The 21,393-nt window shown below is 42.3% G+C and overlaps 1 protein-coding gene across 2 annotated transcripts in view; it reads right to left on the minus strand.

Annotated features, from left to right (window-relative positions):
• Positions 1 to 17,651, minus strand: part of ankrd50 (ankyrin repeat domain 50) — a 30,158-nt gene extending 12,507 nt beyond the window's left edge. The window contains exons 1-3 of one of the 2 annotated variants that reach the window (XM_013133594.4): positions 17,407 to 17,651; positions 15,297 to 16,067; positions 7,369 to 7,604 (exon numbers count right to left, since the gene is read on the minus strand). In XM_013133594.4, coding sequence (XP_012989048.1) covers positions 7,369 to 7,604; positions 15,297 to 15,799 — 739 coding nt within the window. In that variant the 5' untranslated portion in view covers positions 15,800 to 16,067; positions 17,407 to 17,651. Of the gene's footprint in view, positions 1 to 7,368; positions 7,605 to 15,296; positions 16,413 to 17,406 lie in introns of both variants that reach the window. The other variant, XM_013133593.4, reaches the window with a different exon arrangement.
• Between the last annotated feature and the right edge of the window lie 3,742 nt (positions 17,652 to 21,393).

The following is a 21,393-nucleotide window of genomic DNA, read 5'->3' on the forward strand; positions in this document are numbered from 1 at the left end:
ATATAGCAAGGCGAATCAATGGCACGCCGGAGATTACAAGGTAGAGTATTTATTTTCCTCAGATTAAATTAAGCCCGGCAGTGATTAAAGATCCCTCTGCTGAAGCAAGAATCAACATGCCTTTCTATGCAGAAACATAAAAATAATACCAATCTTGCCTACCAAGCCCAGGTGGTTAGGAGTAGCATGCTGCCCACCATTAGGGCATCGCATGCGTAGTGACGCGAAAATACACGGCGTCCTTCAATCTGTCTCGAGACATGTATCTGCCATGCAGCACCAAAGGTGTTATAGACAGACCAGGAAGACCTGTAATTTGCTTGGCTGTCAGACGGCTCGTGGTAAATTACAGTATTCAGGAGGATTAGCCTTGTCTTTAACCAGCCAGAAGCGCTCAACAGGGCCGACCCAGAGGCTAACCGGCACACAGGAATAGAAGCCTGACGCATAGTCTGTGTGTGCAAACACCAAATCACATGTTAACAGCTGATTGGCCTTTGTCAGGTCATTAGCTAACAACGAACTACCTACATCTGATTCATGTTTAACAATAAGACGGCCTCAGAGTTAGGCAAGTGGTGGGTTGGTTACTTCTGTGTGTAATGCAATCCGTTACAGTCACCTGTACAAACTTGTAATCGGTCAAGTAAAGAACATGCTAACGTAATCTGATTACATTCATAATTCCTTTGGATTACTTTCACAATTCCTATTACAGACATTCAAAGAAATCCAATAGGGTGTCCTAGAATTGGCCAGGGGTCTAACCTACTGCCTCTGGGGCAGATATGCCACTGAAGCATGTGTTTGAATCCAGTCTTCCAATCCAGTATTTCAGTAGAAAAAAAAAAATCACTAGCTTTACACTGTCATTAACCAATAAACTAAAATAAAGGCCTCAAAACAAATCTAAAATATTTTCAATTCAACATCTACTGCAGGATCAATCAGTGTAGAATTTACACAGCTGGCCACAAATGGGTGTTACATTCACCTTTGTGTGCTTCTAACCCATTGCTTACTATCGGAGTATAATATGACTGGGCTAGACTATTCCAGTCATTTAAATTGATTACCTGACAAATAAGGATTTAACTGCTCTGTGGTTTTTGTGTTTGTCTTGCTTCAAATCATTACTGAAGGAGAAATGCTGCTGTCATAGAACGGCTTGTTTTGAGAACTAACTAATCACAAAAACATCAGAGGGCAGCAGAGTTTTCACATTGTTATATAAAATGTCAGGGCTTTCCACCTGTCCACCACAGAGGCTCTCCAACGCGTTGCCTGGTGACCCTAACAATTCACTGGTTCTTCAAATCTAGTCCACTGTCTTGCAAATGTGAACACGGCCACACGCAAATGTCGCCTGTGACTATTGGGACAATTTTAACAGGCCAGGTACGGAAACAAACTACATGCACCTGCATTTGTAGCTTAAAAGACCACTTCTCTGCACCCAAGGTAAACTAGGGATGTTACTTCTCTTGAGTTCAGAATAATAGATTCATGCCTCAATGCAACGGATACGCAACTAGAAATGAGGTGTTGTTATGGCCTGGATGAGTGCTTGTTGCCAACACACTATTCCTTGTTAAACACGTAATTCATTCCTTACATGTTTCATTCTAATTCCATAATATGGAACGCATTGAGATGTCATATCGATCTTTATGCGTGCAGAGGCTAATTTATACAGTCATTCTCTGTCTTAATCGGGGCAATGTAATCACGGTTTAAAATAATCAAGCTGTGCTATATGTTAATTATCCAACCGTTATGAATTTAAAAGTAATCCAAGAGTAGTGTCTCTAATATGAACACGACATGCTCGTCCGTAATGTGATCGTTTACTTGGATTTTCTCAGGTAGCTCAGGTATGATAGTGATTCTACTTATGGACGGTTCACAGATAAACAAAATATTGCACATTCAGCTTTAAATGGGAAATGCTTTTGTCATTCACCAAAGTCCCGAATGCTTCTTTAAGTGGAAATTACAAATCCTGCTACACCTTCTTAGTAAATAAGTGGTTCACCCATCAAGCCCTGAACTATTTGAAAGGTCCTTTGCACTGACATCACCCCCATTTCAAATGCTGTTAGATCACCCACCACTACATCCAAGCTTCCTAAATCAAGGACAATGTCATTACAGTCTGCTGGTTTATAAAGATAGCTGTTCGAACACCATCTTTGTCCCTCTTCGGGGAGTGATCCACTCCCAGCACAGAAAAAATAAACAATCCTAGACTTCTAGCCTTACAGATGTATTTGTGCTGTCAGCAAGCCAGAATATCTTGAGCACCCCCCTCCCGCTCCTCATGAGGCCTCTCCATTTGCCCAAATGGGAAGAAAACTATTTCTCAGGATGGAGACATTCGAGTGGTGACCTCCATGCCCTGCCGCTCAGTCTTTGAGTCTTGCTTGGGGTCTGTGGAAAAGGGTTGGTCCGATGGTTGGCCCGGTCTGATGGTTGGCCCGATGGTTGGCCTGATTGTTGGCCCAAGAGCCATGATGCGGTCTCAAGAATGGAGAGAGGCCACTTCAAACAGGCCTGCCGTTTTTCTTTCTGGTCACTTGTAGTAAATCAGGACTGTCAACCGCCCCAGTGCGGAGAAAGGTCCATTCATGGCCAGAGCAGAGCAGGAGGAAGAGGAGGCGCACCTTCTCACTCGGGTGGGCTTAAGCCTCTCTTCAATTGGAAGGAAACAAAAACACTGGAGATGGATGGGTTGAACGCCTGGAAGTGGCTAGCATAAGCATGAGTACTGCTAAAGAAAAGGTACTGGATTTGGAAGACATTAGTTGCTGTATGCGAAATACAATTTTTTAGGTAAAGGTATATGGTAAAAAATGATTTACTGTATTCCAAAATATTGGTGCTTTAGAGTCCAATGAATCAATGTGGAAAATACAGTTTTCCTATAAAGGCAGAAGAATGTCCCCTGGAAGGTTTAGTCTCTTAATTATCATCCCTGAGTGGGAAAACTGAAATATGCCCATATTAAAACCCATTTGCTGTATAGCCAAAAGGAAAATGCCTTACCGAGTGTGCGTGAGTGTAAGCCAAGTTATTACAGAGAAATATATTGGGCAGATGGTGCCCATTACAGTTCAGTGCTCCTACAGATATGTCGAAACCAAGGCTGCATCATGCATTCTCAATTAGTTCTCAAATGATTAGTCAGTCATTTTCACTAACGACCTCAACGTGTGAGCAACAACAGGAAGCCCGCGCTACCCTACAAAAGGCAGAAGGGCTGACGGACAGTATGGCAACCAGACAGTCCGGGAAACGTCTGTTTCAGATTACATAATTCAGGGGGCTCCAACCTTTCTGGTCACGAGTGCAACTTCTCAGATATGAAACATGTTGCAAGGTTTGCAAGTTTTAAAAAAAAATCTTGAATAGGTACATTCTTCTGTCTTTCTCATGGTCCTTAGTGTTTCCCATGGTAAAATAACTGTTAAAAGTTGGGCCCTGTAAAATGTGTTTGATTTTCAAAACATAAAAGTTGGTCATTTTCCAAAATTATGTTTGTTTTATTTTTCCTGGCTTTGAAAGTTTACATTTCTTCAAAAAAAATGTATTGATTAGAATGAAAAAATACGTATGCACATCTGCAGTGTTTTTTTTTTTTCATTTTCAGATGGTTGTACTACAGTATGCCACAGTACATTTGAAGTAGAGCTTCTGGTACAGAATATAACACCCCGTACTCATCACATTCTCATTTTATTAACATTAGCTGGCTAGCCACCCAGCAGCGTAGTAGTGAAATTAGCCATCTTGCCAGCAAAATAACACGCCAGTCAGTTAGCTAGCTTGTTAGCTTAGCAAATTTGTTTAGCTAGAGCTAGAGAGCACTACTAGTGTCACTTTGAGCAGGCTGGACTCACAGCAGCCTGCCCCCGCCCCCACACACGCACAATGTAAAAACGCAGCCTTGCAACACATTTTAACTTGATGCCCCTTCTTCCGGCAGACTTCCACAAGCATTCAGTACACAACAATCACGGAGGGGTTTCATGAAATAGACTCTGCACAATCTGACTCAGCCTAAAAGGATTCCTCAAAAACCCACTTCTTTCAGCCTATCCGCAAACGGCAAATTCTTTGTTTGTTAGGCATTAGCAGAGCGGATGAGAAGTTCCTGGCAAGCCGGAGCGGCTCACTCTTCCTGCGTGGTCTCTGAGGTGTTAAAAACCCTAACAGCACATTCCTCTTAGAAAGAGAAAAGACAGGAGGAATCGTTAAGCAAGTACTCTGGAATTCCAAGTTTGAGTCATCCTCATAACGGAATTCCTTTGAGACGGTTCAGAGCCAGGAGAAAAGTTGTTCCTTTTACCGAGGAGTGAAGAGGTAATATATTGGATTATTTATTGAATTTATTGAATATATTTAATTTCTTCTCCAAACCGCACTAATGCGCCAACAGCGTGCACGGTGTTACACCTCATCACTCCTCGGTGTTACACCTCATCACAGGTAAAAAGGGTTATTTCCAAAAGGCACAAATGTTGAGCGAAGTGTGACGCCGGACGCTGGCAGGCCTCTGTCAAAACAAACTGGCCTTGTGAACGACACGTTAGAGTATTTTTAGAGTATGCTGGGCCTCAAATTGATACCACTAAGTCTTTTGGTGTATTTCTTTCAGGCGGGAATTGTGAATATTCTCAAAGTGGTCATTGTAAGCTGACGTGCCTTAGTGGGGGATAAAGTAGGCATGTGGGCTGAAGGGCTGAATGGTTGCAGACGAAGTGTAAAACACACCACACTGAGCATAGACTCAGCACAAATGACGACATTAAATCTGTTCGCTCAACTACATCAAGGGACTTGAGTTTGCATTCTGCTGGTGTGGAGACAAAACTCTGCAGAACAAGACACTTAATTTGAGACTTTGATTCTTTGACGGCACAACAGCTGTGGTCAAAACCATGAACAGATTGTCCATTTTCCACCTTAAAACTACTTCTCTCTGTGTTTGGCATTTCAAGCAGGCTATGAAATGGGCTTGGCCCTCATCAGAACGAGACGATGGGAGTCAAACAGAAAAGGACAAATAACCGTTTTTTTATCTGATTCTTCCAAGGTGAATCCATATCAAACAAAACAAACGGCTTTCAAAGCATTAAGTTACCTGTAAGAAAGAATACCAGTTATCATGAAAATCCATACTATGTACACAGGAAACAACTTCCTAAAAAGGATTACCGTGTGGAACTAACAATGTTGGTGTGTAACAACCTTTGATCTGGTATCAAATGAAATCCAACTGATATTGACATATGGTTAGGGGCAATCTGAACTCCCTGATATACCTATATTTCCACTAACAATACAGAAAGATTTACAAGTAAAGTATAAAAAGTTCAGTCAGTGTGATCGTGTACAGAATGTATGTCCTGCAATATGACGACAAAGCTATTATTCATTTTTCCTTTATGTTATGTTTGATCAATACTGTTTAATGGGTAAGTAATGGCTCTCCAGGCTTCCCAACGACGGTACATTTCTTTCTCCATGCAGGACTTACATATATAATAAATCCTTTGTTTTTGATGTACAGTAGTTTACATAACCCTGCCATGAAAGGGCTTCACACCTTCGCTGTGGATAATAAAGCATTACTGAATCTCCAAAGATGTTTATTGGGATGCGTTTGACTTGGCACATCAATATTATCAGTAATTTCAAAGGAACAAAATAATATTAAACCACACACAAACCCTTTATGCTATATTTAAATTTGCTGTTGTTATATTATATTGATAGCATCACTACATTTAAAAAATAACAACTAACATATGCATGACTGTATACTGCATACATTTGAATAAACAATTATCACCAAAAAGACAATTTAAAACAGCATCCCTCACAATCTCGCATCTGACAGAACAGTCACCACAGCATTGATCACAAGGCCAAAATATGTTTTGTAATACAACCAACCAGCTGTTAACAGCATACGTACGCTGTATTTCTCTCTAGTTAACCAATGTGTGTAATTGAAAATAGTGAAAAACCTGTGCACCGATCTAGCGATAGGAAACCCTTGTTACTATAACAACAGCGCAATTCTCTTCAGGAAGTGGCAATGTCAGGATGTTTCAAACTCTATCATCACATCAACTTGACTGAAAAACACTTTAAACAGACTGAAACAATACCCCATTCCTCTTCAGACATTTTCTACCGTGTTCCCAAGAAGTCCAAGTTGAAAAACCTTTTCACGGAGGTGATCAAACATATGACTGTCCGAGTCCATTTTGAAACATCCACTCGTTTAACGTGGGCCCGGATAAAAGCCGAGCTGAGCAATGCTCTCCGGTGAGCGTGGTTTGAACCATCTCAGCTGAAGTGACAGCTACCCTGTGTGAACCCTGCCCGTAGCCAGCAGTAAACACACCTAAATGTGCACATTAATTCTATTCAGCAGAAAAGCCTGTTATTTTCAACCCATTTTCTAAGCAGGGCCCAGAATAAACTGGGCTGTTTAAACAGGGGTGTTACATAATGTTTCAGACATCAAGGGGGGGTGGTACCCAAATCCCTCACATGTAGTGTTCAGAGAGGTAAAAGGGGACGCAAAAGAGTGCAGGCTCTGCAAGGTGTATCACTCCCACACACTCTCGCTGGCTTGATTAAGGTTACGCTAGTGTCTCTACTCATCAGCCAAGTGTGGGCTGGTATTCTGACAACTAGATAAGTTCAGCTTGTCAAGTGAATAGAGCAGCAGCCATTTTTGCCAGGCATTGTGATATTTAGGCATTCGGCGACAGCAGCTAATCCTTATTCCATTTCATGATGTTAAAATGTCTCCAGAATTAGCATTCCCTGAGCCAAAGTGTAGCATGACATGTGCATTGATTAATAGTGACGGAAAAGGCTAACATTTATCGCAACACGTAATAGAATAAATAGTCTGGAAGAAAATGAAATAACGTGCTGCTCAATAGGAGTTTAAATATATAACTGTATTGACCAAGCTTTTGCTATAATTGATTTACAGAAAACCAAAAGATATATCTCTTCATCAAGAAAATGCATTCAAATAAAAACAGCTCAAAGGCTGTTTTCTTCACTTTGGTACAAGTAACACACCAGCGATACAAGATGCCCAATCCCTGTTAATTGTTAGTTTTTTGTGGCACTTTGTGCTGTCTAAAGAATATGTTTTGCAATACCTTTTCCTGCTTTTGGTGACAAGACAAACTCCACATGGAGCAAATACAAATACAATACTAAAGCACCACCAGACAGATCACGGAAAAAAGAAAAATAAGCATTTCAGAAAACCCATCAACCTCTTCACCTGGGTGTCTGAATGGAGCTCCCACAGACCAAGGGGCAAGCATTTACCTGTGAACAGCTTGGTTATGGCCTTGTTCTGTCGCCGGGCAGAGCAGATGAGGAGCAGCCATGGCGGGAAGAACTCATGGTGACTGGCCAGAAGCTCCGCGATGGTCCTGGGTGAGTCGGAACCCGAAGACCTGTGCTCTCCCTCACCCAGCTGACAGCCTTCGTCGACGGAGTCCACCAGGAGGAAGAGGGCTTGCTGCGGCGGCTTGGCGCTCAGGAGTGGGAGGAGAACGCACCTGTAGGTCAAGCCAGAAGAGATGTTTAGAGACCTCCCGGTGAAATCTCACACCTCCCACACCCAACTGACGCTGCTGAAGATTGCCCGCCTGCACTGACGACAATATATTTTATGTCTGCGTGTATAACATTTTTCAGTGTCATCTTCAAAACTCAGTCTTCCCATCTACTGTTCAGCTACCAGAAAAGCAACAGAATGCCATAAGATCAAAACGACTGTCTGGAATAGCCAGGAAAATATTTTGAGAGTTGTTCAAAGTCATTGTCTGTGCTTGAGCATCACACACGCAAAGCCTTGATGTGCTATGATTAAACCACATCAATACTCGGCTATAGCCACAAAGAGAAGGATTTAAATGCTGCATTAACCTTGAAACAACATCGGCGTGCAAGCCAAAGGGAAAAGTGAGGACCGGTTTCCTAAAATGATAATGCGCAGAACGACTGCGTGCATAAACGCTCTGATAACATGAAGGCAGCTCTCTATCTGTTCCTCATATTTTCCAACCACATGTTTGCGCTGGCAAGACTTAAGTGCTTCCCACAGCCTGATTCCAGTCTTGTGACTGTAGTTCTGGAGTTGTGAATTCCCACCACCACTAAAACACACCTTAGTTATGCATGCCCTCGCTGATTCCCAAATTAGAGTCCTATAAATGTTGCTTTCTAGTCAGAGGGCCGGCCCAACACCAAAGGGCCAAACCCTCCCTCCATTTTGCAGCAGCTCAATTTCTTGAGTGCGATAAAAGAATGGCAACGCACAGTCGACCACCTCAAAACCCCGTCGCTACGTCATCCCCTCTCAAAGAAATCCTGCAGAGATCGCTTTTTCTGACGGCTGCGACCCTACGGTGAATCTGCTGAACGGCCAGGGAAACCAGCCAAGAGTCATGTCCATCTGCATAGTCAGTGTGTTGCAAGCTACTGCAGCCATGCTGTCTGCAGAGACAAACAAATTCACAGTGGCAGCGAAGCAGGCCTTGTTACGAGACAAAGAGCCATTCTTTCCCCCCAAAATCAACTGCTTTCAGAAACGTTGACAACTGGTTTTCCTGCAGGAAGGGGACAGGGGCATGAAATGAGCACAACAATCGACTGGATGCCAGACTAACTTCCAACATTCCTCAGCCAGTGATGAGTGTATTTCTGTCACTTCCTGGGCCTCAGAACTTAATACACACTGTTTTGGTGGTCCAGATTCCGAGCATATGCCAGTTATAATGTTTGACAAAAACAGAGGACACGAAACCCGCCTAATTCACCTGCCATCTGTTTTTTCTGCAGTTTAAATTTTCCCAACCGGGCCACGTTGTGCAAAGTGGGCTTCAGCGTGACGTTTAGTGAAGACGTCTGGACCGAGAGGCAGCACTGGGCACTGTGCCCACGTACCACACAGTTACTGAGCCGCTTTTATGGAGTGGGCGCTGAGCCTGAAAATTCCCTAGTCATGCAATGGCTTAGAGGAACTGGTTCAGGACCAACTTACATGTCTAGCCATTACACCGGTTTATTAATGGAAAAGAGCAGCAGGTAAGTCCACTAGTCACATCAGAGATCCCACTGAAAAGCAATATCAACTTGCATTTCCCTGGTTCTCAGTATAAAATGAATGAAACCCTCTTCATTGAGAGGATTCATTTGAATGGAGCGCCTCGGTTGTTTCATTTAGAGACTTCTTTTGAAAGTGAAAGCCTGCTCGGCTCTGTATTCAGGTGAGCTCAGCAGGAAAAGACTACAACTGGAATTCATTCAGACTCGCCATAGCAATGTTTAAGCAGTGTCTTTGTTCACACATTTCATCTCATGTATCAATCGAATTCATTTCCTAAAGGCCCTTCTTCATCGGCATTGTCGCAAAGTGCTAAAACAGACACCAAGTCTAAAACTCCACAAGAGCAAGCAATGCAGATATTGGCTCCTATAAATGACAGGGACAAGGGAAGAAACCCGAGACAAGCCAGGCTCAGAGAGGCATCACTGGTGCAAAACAGTGAAACGAAAACCAACAACAATCTACCATGTAAGTAGTTACAAAAAGACGTGAAAATTTAAGCACTTTACACATTGTGTGCATGCAGAGGTGAATTGATAAAAGAGTTAACAACAGAAAAATCTCAATTGTGGAACACCCTGAAATGTAAACTGGTGCAGTAGAACAAAGTAAAAACATATCTAGATAAAAAACAACAGCATATCCAAGCCCACAAGTCCCTGCTAGCAGAAAACCATTTCTGACATTTTCTGATGAACTGCACTGTTTATCAAGATCTCTCTTGGCATAAAGCTATTCGGTCCAGATTTCATATCTCTATGGGCGGTTTCCCCTCCTCCCTGCAGTAGCAACGAGTAATGGATTGGTTGACTTGATTCACTGAATGTGTGCTTTTCAACAAAGCATTTTCTGAGCTGCAGCATTCCGGTTTTCTTAGGAAGAGAGTAAACAGCATGTATAAATGGCTTGAATGCTACTACGACTTGGCTGTTTTTTCTTTGCAGGTATCTAAGAAAAGGTTGGGTGGTTGACTATAAACAATATTCTTATAAATAACAATCTAGACGATTTAGAATGCTACAACATTCTGGACAGTAACATCATGACTGGATATAATCATTTTGTTAACCATGGTTTGCAAGTGCTATTATAAGATTGTGAAAAGGCAATACATTTGAAGAATACAGTGGACCTTTATGGATTGTTTTAGCCATCTACCCAGAAAGTTTTAAAGCAATGATGTCCTAGTCTGAAATTAACTGCAAAAATAACAGCATTCTATTCAAACATCAAATTCAGTCAGTTCACATCCATACATTGGTTGAAATCAGTTGATGATAGGAGTTTGACAAGTTGCAAATGTTACAAAAATGATATAATTTAATACCACTCATAGCTTATCTTGAGCTTTTGGAGTCCCTTTCAAACAAACAAAATAGAGTCCAATTCGGCATACCCCCCAAAAACAAAATTCAAATGACTGAAAAGCAGAACACTGAAGAACAAAATTTAAGATATTAGTTTAAGAACAAACATGTTCAACCCTAACCTCTGACATGACCAACCGCTATAAGTTCTTCCATCCCAGACGAGGTGTGCATTCCAAGCCAGACGGACAGTTATTCAACACTGTCAGTGGGATCTGAAATTTCATCTCCAACTGAACAACCCCCCAACCCTGTTTTTCTAGAACACCGCTCAAATGTGACTATGGGACACACTACACAGTATCCACACAGATGATGTCCTGTATTTCACTGTGACGCTGTCCTGTATTTCACCGTGTTGCAGTCCTGTATTTCACTGTGTTGCAGACAAAAAACGAGACATCATATATGCTCGGCAAAGCACATCCAAATGTCTCCCCTCCCTAGTCAGAAGTAGACAGAAGAACAAGCCCGATATCCCACACAATGTTGGAGGGGTGACACCCTTTGAGAGGGCAGAAGATCAACTGCATCTTGATTTTACATCACACAGTGACCACCCATTTCCCCAATGTGCACAGCAAACGGGTCTGTAAACATTTAAGGACAGGCACTACACCCTGATCTTTCCATTTCTTTTTTCATTATCAAATTGTATGTTGCAGGAATATAACTTTTTTGCATTAAATTTGTATTCCTATCCAACTTTTTTAAGGACACTGGGTGAATTCAACCACTAGCTGACCGAAAGTTGCTTATAGAACCCCAGAGCCACATCAAAGGATCTGCAGGCCTCTTGCCACAATCAATGCCAAAGTGTATGAGTCAAAACTGTCAAAAAGAAAATGCACAAGGTTGGCCTACATAGGAGGTCAGGAAGGAAGAAGCAACTGCTTGTATCAATATATGACATACGATTGCCAGACAATACCTGTGTAAAGACCAAAATTATGCTCTGAATGAATTAGTCAAAGGTGGAGTTGTCTGGCTGCCATTTCAGATGCCATGTTTGGAGAAAATTAAACACTGCCTGTGCACAGAAAAACTCAAACCAATGATAAAGCAGGCGGAGGCATTATGGTATGGGGCTGCTTTACTGCCTATCCAACTTGTTCTCATTGAGTCAACCATGAATCCCATATTGTACCAGAGAATTCTAGAGTCAAAGCCCACAACTCAATATTATCGATATGCTGCCAGGGGACTTGATGCACGCAAGAAAGCCTTTGTACATGATTCAGCTGAAGCAGCACTGTAAATAAGAGTATGCAAAAATACCTCCCGGGCACAGTCGATGTAAGAGATGGATAGAAAGTTGCAAGAAAAATGCATGAAGTAATGTCAATGAATAAATGATTACAATTATAATCTTTCAGTGTAATTTGTTAAATTAGGTTTATTTGTCAGTAGTATTGACGTGAAGATTACATATGCATATACTCAAAAAAGAAATTCAGGGGGGGACAATGTTTAACCGTATTGATATTACCACCAATGTGATATTTTACTGTTGACTTTTTTGAATAATAGTATATACTAAAATAGACCATATACACCTCCGGAAAACAATTAAGAGGCCACTGTGTGTTTTTCTTTCCTTTCCAAAAAAAGTCAAAAAGGAAGGTTTTGAGTGAGGAACAGAAGGGTTAAAATTAAGAGACCACTGCAAATTGAACGCTTCTGTTCCTCACTCAAAACTTTCCTTTTTAACTTTTTTGGAAAGGAAAGAAAAAGGTGCAGTGGTCTTTTCATTTTTCCAGAGATGTAGTCTCCAAACTGCTAAATTGATTTTAAAATGTAATTTCATCCTGTGCCCAGCCAACCATGTTGGTCACAAAGTGGATCTGACGTAAGAGTTTGGACTCTTTAGGGGATAACACAACCATAACCACCTGTGTATCCATGCAAATACAGGCTATGTAGCTCCATTATGGGCAGAGCCATTGACGCCACATTAAAGTAGCCAAAGTTCTGAATAACATATCGGCTGATCCCTGCCAATAACCCAGCTGGAGCATCTTAATGACCTGCGTTGGGTGTTGTGATCATATAACCAACCACTGCTGGAGGTCTCACCTACTTGACTACATCAAAATGGTGATGGCCATATTGCAAAACAGGTTTCCTCCCAGCCACGTCCTCTAACCACCTCTATATGACGGCGAGTCAAAGCGACGTGGACGGAGAGGCCTGCTTCAGAATGCTGAGTCATCATTGCAGTTGCTGAGGCCGCCTCTGGCTGGCCCGGGACTGACTCGTCACAGCGGGATCCTGGGAAAAAAAAAGTGGCCTAATCTGCAGTGAGTCTTCCGCAGCCGTGCACCTCATGAAGGGCGCGCGGCTCTTTCATCTTTGATTAGCATCCACTCGTTTCACTCCGACTGCCGCTCTGCAGTCCCCAGCCTACTAGCAGCAGTCAAAAGATGGCCGACAAAGCACTGAAAGCGCCGGTCCAACTTCACAATTAGTCCCTTAATATTGTACTTCCATGGTGGGGTGGTTAAGTGTAATCCTAGGGAAGAGAATAAGCTCCGAACTACGCCAGATGAGAAGCGGCATTCTGACGCCAAACTCTATTTGCAATTATTAGAAACAATCTAGTCGTTGCCTAAAGCCCTTGTGTGAGAAACTATTCCTAACATAATCTTGTTTTACTTGGTGTATGTGCTGCATTTAACAACATTTGTCTTGTGATTAATGACTCAATCAAATTAAGTGGCTGATGTTGATTTGGAGGAAAATAGTAATATGTTATCTGCGTTAGCCAACTGTCTGAGAAGGTACCTTGTGACGTTTCAGGTCTAAACTCACACGACGTGTAATCAGATGGCCATGGAAACTCAGTTTGATTATGGCAGTTAAAATGACACAGCTCTTCCTTACTAACAGCAGATGGCTGATTCAAACAACTGCATGCTCATTTTAAAATCACCTTACCAAACCCCAAAGAACTCTCACCTAAACAAAAGTGTACCCTGCCCTAACAGTATATTTGCCAGTGCCTTTAGCTTTTTGTGCCCAAAGGGCTGAGTTAATATAATCTATGTACGTCAGCTCTTTGGTCCTAAAGAAGCTGCTGCTGGGAGAGTATTTGGTCATTTTAAGGTCAGATTAATTCCACTGTTAGTACTCTAGTCAAAACATTGTAGTTACCTCGGATTGAGGGAATGCACATCGTAGGTACATGACAAGGTTCCATATATCCTGGTGCTTGAATTGTACAACCAAGATGGATTAAAGGCACACAATGAAACACACAATGGAAGGTGAAGGGCAAGGCAACACATAGGATGTACACATCAACCATATATACCAGGTTTAATGTATTGACACACAGCCGGTGATTACGATCGACAAACATAGCTGTTTGGCTTCGACAAGGCCGAGGAATTTGACCAACCTCCCTTGCATTCAACGTGTCGTTAAAGTTTTGTAACTGCTTCATGGGTAAAAAGTTCCACCAGTCTTGTTTAATGAGAGCCCGACCTTCACAAACAAACACAACACATTTCCTTCATTAAAGCGAGAACATAGCCTAGTAGTTCATTGATAATACTGATGTGAAATAGGTTTAAAACCTCCTGGAATCTCTTTGCCAGAAGTAGATTTGGGCCACAAGGACTGTGTAAGAAGGACACCCTCTTCTACTTCTGAATTGCTAGCTTTGCCTTTTGAAAACCTCAGATCACAAAGACAGATCAGAGGACCTTGCCTGGGCTACAGATCTTCCACATTCCATCTTACTTGCAACCTGATAGCATCAAGTCTTTATGTACAACAGTGGCCGCAGCTTTTACACCTGAGATGGCGATAGGACATTCACCATAGCAGAGTGCATGTTTACCCTACAAACACAAGGCCGGGATGTTTTTCTTGGGGTAAGAATTGTTTGTTTTTCACCTGAACCAAACCTCAGGCGGTAAAGAGATGTACTTGTTTACACCAGGCTTTGGCTAGGGACGCTGCTTGCGAGAAACTCTCCGTCTCCTTGACACTGACCAAAATAGGACCTCTGTCTCGCTACAACATGGCCTGTCTTCTGTGTTAAAGTTCACAGGCAAGTCCCACACAATCGTAGGTCTATACTACCTGCTGACAGCAAAATAGCCGCGCAATTTCCTTTAGAAAAAGGTGAAAAGGGAAATCAATTAGTCACTTGAACATTCAAATATGATTTACCTTACAGAACATTTGACCTACTTTCCTAGTGTGTGTGTGATGTAGAGAGAGGAAGAATAAGCATCACCAGATGGCCAGACAAGCAGAATGTGTGTTCAATGCTGCATTCTATCCCATGTGTGTGTGTGTGTGTGTGTACTGGCCGACCTGTCATGCAGACAAGTTGTGCAAGTAACATATACACATGGTGGTTTAAACCCCTTTTAAAGCCCCACTCTCTTAAAAGAAAAAAAAAAAAAGAAAAAAACAGTGGCCAAGCATGGTCCCGTATGTACTTTGTTTCAAGTGCGCAGCACAAATCCTCACGGTGTACTCCGTCACACACTTAGAGGCTGTATGTTGTTCTCCCCTCTGGCCACCTAAGCTAGGGTGCCACTTAAAATAACTGACCTTTCCTTAACCATGAGCTAGGGGAGGCACGTCACACCAGGGGAAAACAACACAGGCCGTACATCAATGGGTCTGGGGAGGGATAGGGGGGCTGAGGGCTGCTCTGGGGGGGGGGGGGTTAAAGGACGTGTGTGTGAGCAGTAAAAATGGGGATGGGAGCTAGGACAGGAGGGGCAGGCCTCGGGGCAGCGGGCTTCACCTACCTCTTGAAAGCCTCTGTGGGGTTTCTCTCACACTCCCCGGGCTGGAGGGCGCTCTGCACCGCCGGGTCGCGCACCTTCTCCTCGTACCCCGGCACCAGGCCGCTCCGGCAGACCTGGGCCACAAGGCCTCGAATGAAGCCGCCCACGCAGAGCGTGTCCGAATCGTCCGCCCGGCAGAAGTGGAAGGCCATGCACTGCTGCTGCAGCCCCCGGTGTGTGCCCTGCGCCGAGGTGGGCCACAGGAGCTCCGCGCACAGGGCTGTCTTGCCACTCCCGGGCCCCCCCACCAGCAAAACCCCCCAGGCGGTGGTCTTGGCGGGGCCCGCCGCGGAGCAGCCACCGGGGATGGATGCGCCAGGGCTGGGGGCCGCCGCCGGCTTGCTGGGGGTGCTGGCGGGCCCATTCAGGCCGTGGTTTTTTTCCTGGAGGCAGTGCTGGATCTTGTGAAAGACCCACTCCCTGCAATAGAAGCGCTTCCCCTGCAGCAAACTGGTTTGGGACATTTTGAGACACTGCTGTTCCAGCTATTCCTCATGGGGGGGGGGGGGGGGGCGTTCCTGGCCCTCACATTTTCAAACCAGAGTGGGCCAACTGTAAATGTCAGTATCCATCTTGTTGGCTCCACGTGTGTCTTTCCAAGTTGACTGCAGCTGTCCGTAATGTTGTGATAAAGCCAGAGCGGAACTGAGGCTCCCCTCCGGGAAAACTCTGAATGGCTGTGGGCAAGAAAGGCAGTTTTCTGGGGTGGGGGTGGGGGGTGTTGCAGAATATCTGGGGCAAAAAAAAATATCAAAATTGAGGCTTATACTGTACACTTTCCATATTATTTTTCCATGGCTTTCTCGTTGACTTGACTGAATGCTCGGTGTTATTCCAAGTTAGTTGTTTTAACATAGCTTTGTGCATGACAGGGCACAGTGCTCTCAGTGCATCCACTATCAAACTCAACCACTGCTTGATAAAATTACCCTCAAGAGTCAATTATTTTTCTCCCCTTGATACATTTCTGAGGGACACGGGAGCTGGAATATTGTTTCCATTACATTAACATGTGAAACTCCGTCAGAGTTGCGCTGCTCTCCAATAACACCGAGAGCCTGGTCACTGAAAACAGTCCTGAAAAAAACAGAAGCTTGGGGTAAAAATATATATATATACATATATATTTTTTTAAATATATATATATATAATTATTTATTTATTTTTAACATAAAATAGGTCAAATATTAACCGTTTACATAGCCGATAGAATTATAGCGTTGGAAAATGCATTACAATGATCTGCCGAACGTGAGTTTGTATATAACACAGTAACAAGACGATGGTCCTAGCTCTTGGATTCTTCGCAAGGTTCCGTTCAGTTTCTCTAGGCTATTCACTGATCCGCCTTCCTTCCTATGTGGCTTTAAATCGCAAACAATTCACATCCGTCCTGAACGGGGGAAAAACTCAAAATGAGAGGACCCCCTTTCTCCGCCTACAGCAACATAGATGTCCCTATCCCACGATGCATTTATAGTAAAAAGCAATAACGTAAAAGTGTGGATATTTATTAACATCGTCAAAAACGACGAGTGTTACGGTGTAATAGGTATATCACTTTAAAACGCGTGTACTATGCCTGACTAAATGTTATTATTCACCTTTCTCCGGTTTTCTAAGCGCCCACCTCATCGCGCAACCATTAGGCTATAGGCTGCTACAGTGCTCTAATTTTGGAAATAAATGACAAAGAGGCAGTTTTAAACTCCTTATCGAAACGTTAAATCAAGGTAAAGCATATGAATAGGTGTTAGGGGTAAACTGTCATAGGTGGCGATGAAACGTGGACCGAAAGACTGGTTAGGCTACACCGTCTTTTGTATGACACAAAACCTCACCCATTTCAAATGGAACAGAATTGGTCACCTTTAATAAAAAAACATACACTATTTATAAATGATGTAATCACTACGGCCAACGAATAGGTAAATGAACAGAATGCGTTAATCGGTCTAACAAAATACAATATAGGCTAACTATATAAAAAAAAAAACTTCAAGCCAATTTGGAACGTTTGCCCATTTTTCTACATCAAACATCTCGTAAGCTATAGCCTACGGCTTCTCACCTTTGCTGAATCCCTCTTTTCCTTTGGATGTCCGCGCTTAAAGCCTTTGCGTCTCCAACCAAACGCTATGCTTTTAGAGCAATATATGGTTTGCTTAATCTATTTCCAAGCCCAATCTTCCACTTCGTCCATACGCGTCTTTGCATTTCCCTTTCTTTTAGCAGCCGCGGCTCCTCCTGCTATCCAACACAGTACTGTTGCACCCTACCACCAGTCTCTCCGCCTCCAAACATTCTAAAATTCTATCCCTTGCATACTGAGCACACACGCAGGATGGACGCAAAGTCTGACGGGAATTGGGGTTTTATAACTAGACGCCATTATAACGGTATTTAATAAATTTAATTTATAGAATTTATACACTAAATGAAAATAATTGCACGTTGCTTTCCAAACACATGCTTGCACAATAAAAAAGTGTTGATCGTGCATGGTATGTTTTCCACCGCAAATCACAGTCTTATTAGTGTTTTAATTTCACAGTAAATACCTTTCTTTATAAAACATTGTCTGACCCTCACCATCTGGAGGTAGCTTTTAGAGATGCCCCCATTCAACACAATAGAGAGAGATAAGGAAATCAATATATTGAACACAGCCTTTTCCCCATAATCACAAACACATACACACTAATCTCTCCTCTCTGTCCATCCCTACAGTGCTGTCAACCACTCACTAAAACAGTATGCCACAGGGTTGTTGAGGTAAAGTATGAATCTTTGTTTACAGCAGCTGTTCACACATAAATAACAAACACTAACATATATCCCCAAACACATTTAATAGAATAGAATTGAACTTAATCTGCATGGCACTTTTGTGAGAGAAAAAAGAGTGGGTCTTAAAGTGCACAGCACAAGAGCCCATTACCTTAACCACTGAAAGTATTCTATGGACCAAGATGAATTGTAATTCATGGTTCAGCTTTATTTAAGCACTAATTTCAACAAATTTTAGCCACAGCTAGATAAAAATAAATGGAATTAATGTGAGCATATTTCTTTGTTTATGGCCAAGTCAGTTCATTTGAGGTGATTTGGAGATTCAATTTTTGATTAAATGCTCACCCGCTGCTTTTCCCTTTATAGATTCTGTGCTAGGGGTGACAAACAGCTCGATGGGGTATCAAAGAGTGCAGCCAAGCTGATCTGTGTGATTTGGGTAATTGCAGTAATTTTCCCCTCTTTGTGCCAACCAATATCAACTGGCCAGTTTCATCCATAATTGTGTGCCATAATAATTTTTCTCCTTTGTTAAAATGTAAAATATACTCAGAGTAGGCATCAACAGCGAAACACATTTGGTATTCTAGGCTGGTGGTGGATCATTTGTTTTGGGACATCGGTGTAGCAGAGTGTGTCCACCCCTCAACCATTTTCTGCTGATACGTCGACAGATGCTCTGCCGCTCTGTCAAAAGGAGTTCTCGGGTATATAAGTATCTAAAACACACAGTAAGGCCCAAGGCCTTGAGAATGTAGGTTAATGGATTACCATTGGTTCTCTGCTTGGTGCTTTCTTGCCGTGCAACACAAGGTCAAAGAATGCAACCTTTAAAATGGCAATGAAAACAAGATGTGGGCCATTTTCTGACTCATTATGCGCATGTGGGTCTACAAACATCTGCAGTAGAATGTAAACACTGCCCAGCCTACGTGTGAGTGCATAACACTGACACCTTAACCTGAGCTCATTGAAAGGACGCAGCACATTCCAAAAACAACTGTATTCTGCATGTGCACATGCACGCGTCGTTGTATTTTTCTGTGGCGACAATGTAATACGGTGGTGAAAGAAGGGACATTAGCAAGTTCTTTCTTTCACATGCAGTAGTGCCTTCTGTTGCTCTCTGAACAGTCTCAGAATAAATGTAATTGCCAATCACAAATCCATGTGGAAGGTCAGTGAATGAATAATAATTCGCAATCACTGGACGCAGCTCCTTGATTCGAGCATGCTCCAAGAACTTCCATGATCGTAAGGCGTGTGTGATTTAGTTTGTGCGTTTATGTGTGTGTGTGCATCTGTTTCAGCAACGTCACTGAAAAACTCAAAGGAGAACGTTAATCACGATAGGGATTGTTTAGCTACCTGTATAGTGGATAAGGCATCGCATGAATCAACATCTGTACTAAAGTAGCATTTCCATGTGTTCATTATTAATAGTCTGTATTGGCAGCTATACATTCTTTATTCTTTTTACATTATTTCACCTCCACGTGCTAGCCAGCAGTACCCTGACTGGTGTTTGGTCCTTGGATGAAATCCACGGACCCATCGTCAGACCTTAAGCTGGTAGAGTGGGCCCTGGGTTCCTCCTGGTGCAGGAAAAAGTATGTGTTAATAGGTAAGTCTCATTAACACGTGCATTTTCATGAACGTAGTTGAATGTGCAATTTGTCAGTGCCGGCACACATCCTAAATCAAGCCCGATTACAGGTATACAGTATGTATTTTAAAACACCTTTTATGTCTGATAAATTGTATTAGTTTTAATTTTCCTTTTCAGTTTTAGCATGCAATAATGCTCAGTATTTCTATATATCTTTTATACAGGAAATTAAGTCATCTTTACTGAGCATGCCAACAAATTAATAAATGTTCTCATATGATCAAGGAATTTAATACCTTTTTAAGTATTTTCTTTTTATATTTCATTTTCTCAAGGCTCAAACATGTTACAGCAGTGCTGTTAAGTTCAGACCATTATCAGATACACTGTAAATATGTTTCCTACGTAACGCTTCACACTCTTTTTCAAAAAGAGTCCTTGGTAGCATAATGTCCTCCAGGAAAACTCAAGTGGTAGGATTCAATGGAGAATAATGACCCAACTACCTCTTAAATGCTGAGGGCAGTTGGCATTTTCGAGGCCAAGAAACTCCAGTGTATTTGAAATATAAAATATATAAAGGTGTTTAAAGGTCCTTTTAAAGGACCTTGACAAGTCAGCTGCCTTCGGGAGTCATAAAGTAAAATATTCCTATTCAATTTCATTTTTTCTACTATTTCAATTCAACTCAAGGGACAATTCAAATCCCAACAAGGCCAAAACCGGGCAGTTAGTACTACATCCATGGTATAAACATATCTGAATCAATTTCAATTGTCTACCGGAAGAGAGTTTCATTTTTTTTACAGAAAACTATTTGTCCCCCAAAGTCAGGCCTTGGAGAGTAATGCAGTCTTTCACTTCATAAGCCTGATTCACACAGCTCTCTGGGCCCGAGTTGAGTGTTTGTACGAGGTTGTCCAGCAGAATGGAAGAAACAACAACTATTCTCTGAATTATTAATATCCCTGGAGTACGAGTGCGTCGTGGCCGTTGGTGGAAAACAGGCACAATGCACTGTAAAGGCAAGCATGTGGGAGGAATTACTAGAAGGATATGTCCTCTCTCCATGTGCCTTCAGGCTCCATCCCTCACTATCAATGCTTAAGATTTTGAGAGCAACTGTGTTTGTCCCACAAAAAGGACTTTTCTAATTCATACAAGTTTTAGAGCCTAGTGGTTTCCTTTCTCTACCTGACAATTAATTGCACCCACCTAAGTCCCAGATCTAAATCAGTTCCTGATTAGAGAGGGGGAAATGAAGACTGTGGGCAATGGATCTGGCTTTGAGCTCCAGACTGACATTTTAGGACTTTAAATCAATGTAAAACAAATATATTTTTTTTATCTTCTGGAAGTATTTTGAACGCAAACTATATCCCTCCACAAACAGGTGAGGGATGACTTCAAGGAAGGATTCATCGTAGTATAAAATGGACCCCAGTGTGGACAGATTCGGACGGTAAATTCATGGGGTAATGCTTTCAGTGACGCTTTAATTGGTGTGGTTTTTAAATCAATATTACAAGTTAATGCAGTCATCCATCATTAGTTATTCACGCCCAGTGAATTCAGAGAAAGATTTGTCTAAATCAACGCTCATGTAAAGGTGTGTTCATAACAAACAAAACCCAGTTGTTTGTGGGAGCCCTATCA

Source organism: Esox lucius, chromosome 4 (assembly GCF_011004845.1).
Source record: "Esox lucius isolate fEsoLuc1 chromosome 4, fEsoLuc1.pri, whole genome shotgun sequence".
NCBI lineage: Eukaryota > Metazoa > Chordata > Actinopteri > Esociformes > Esocidae > Esox > Esox lucius.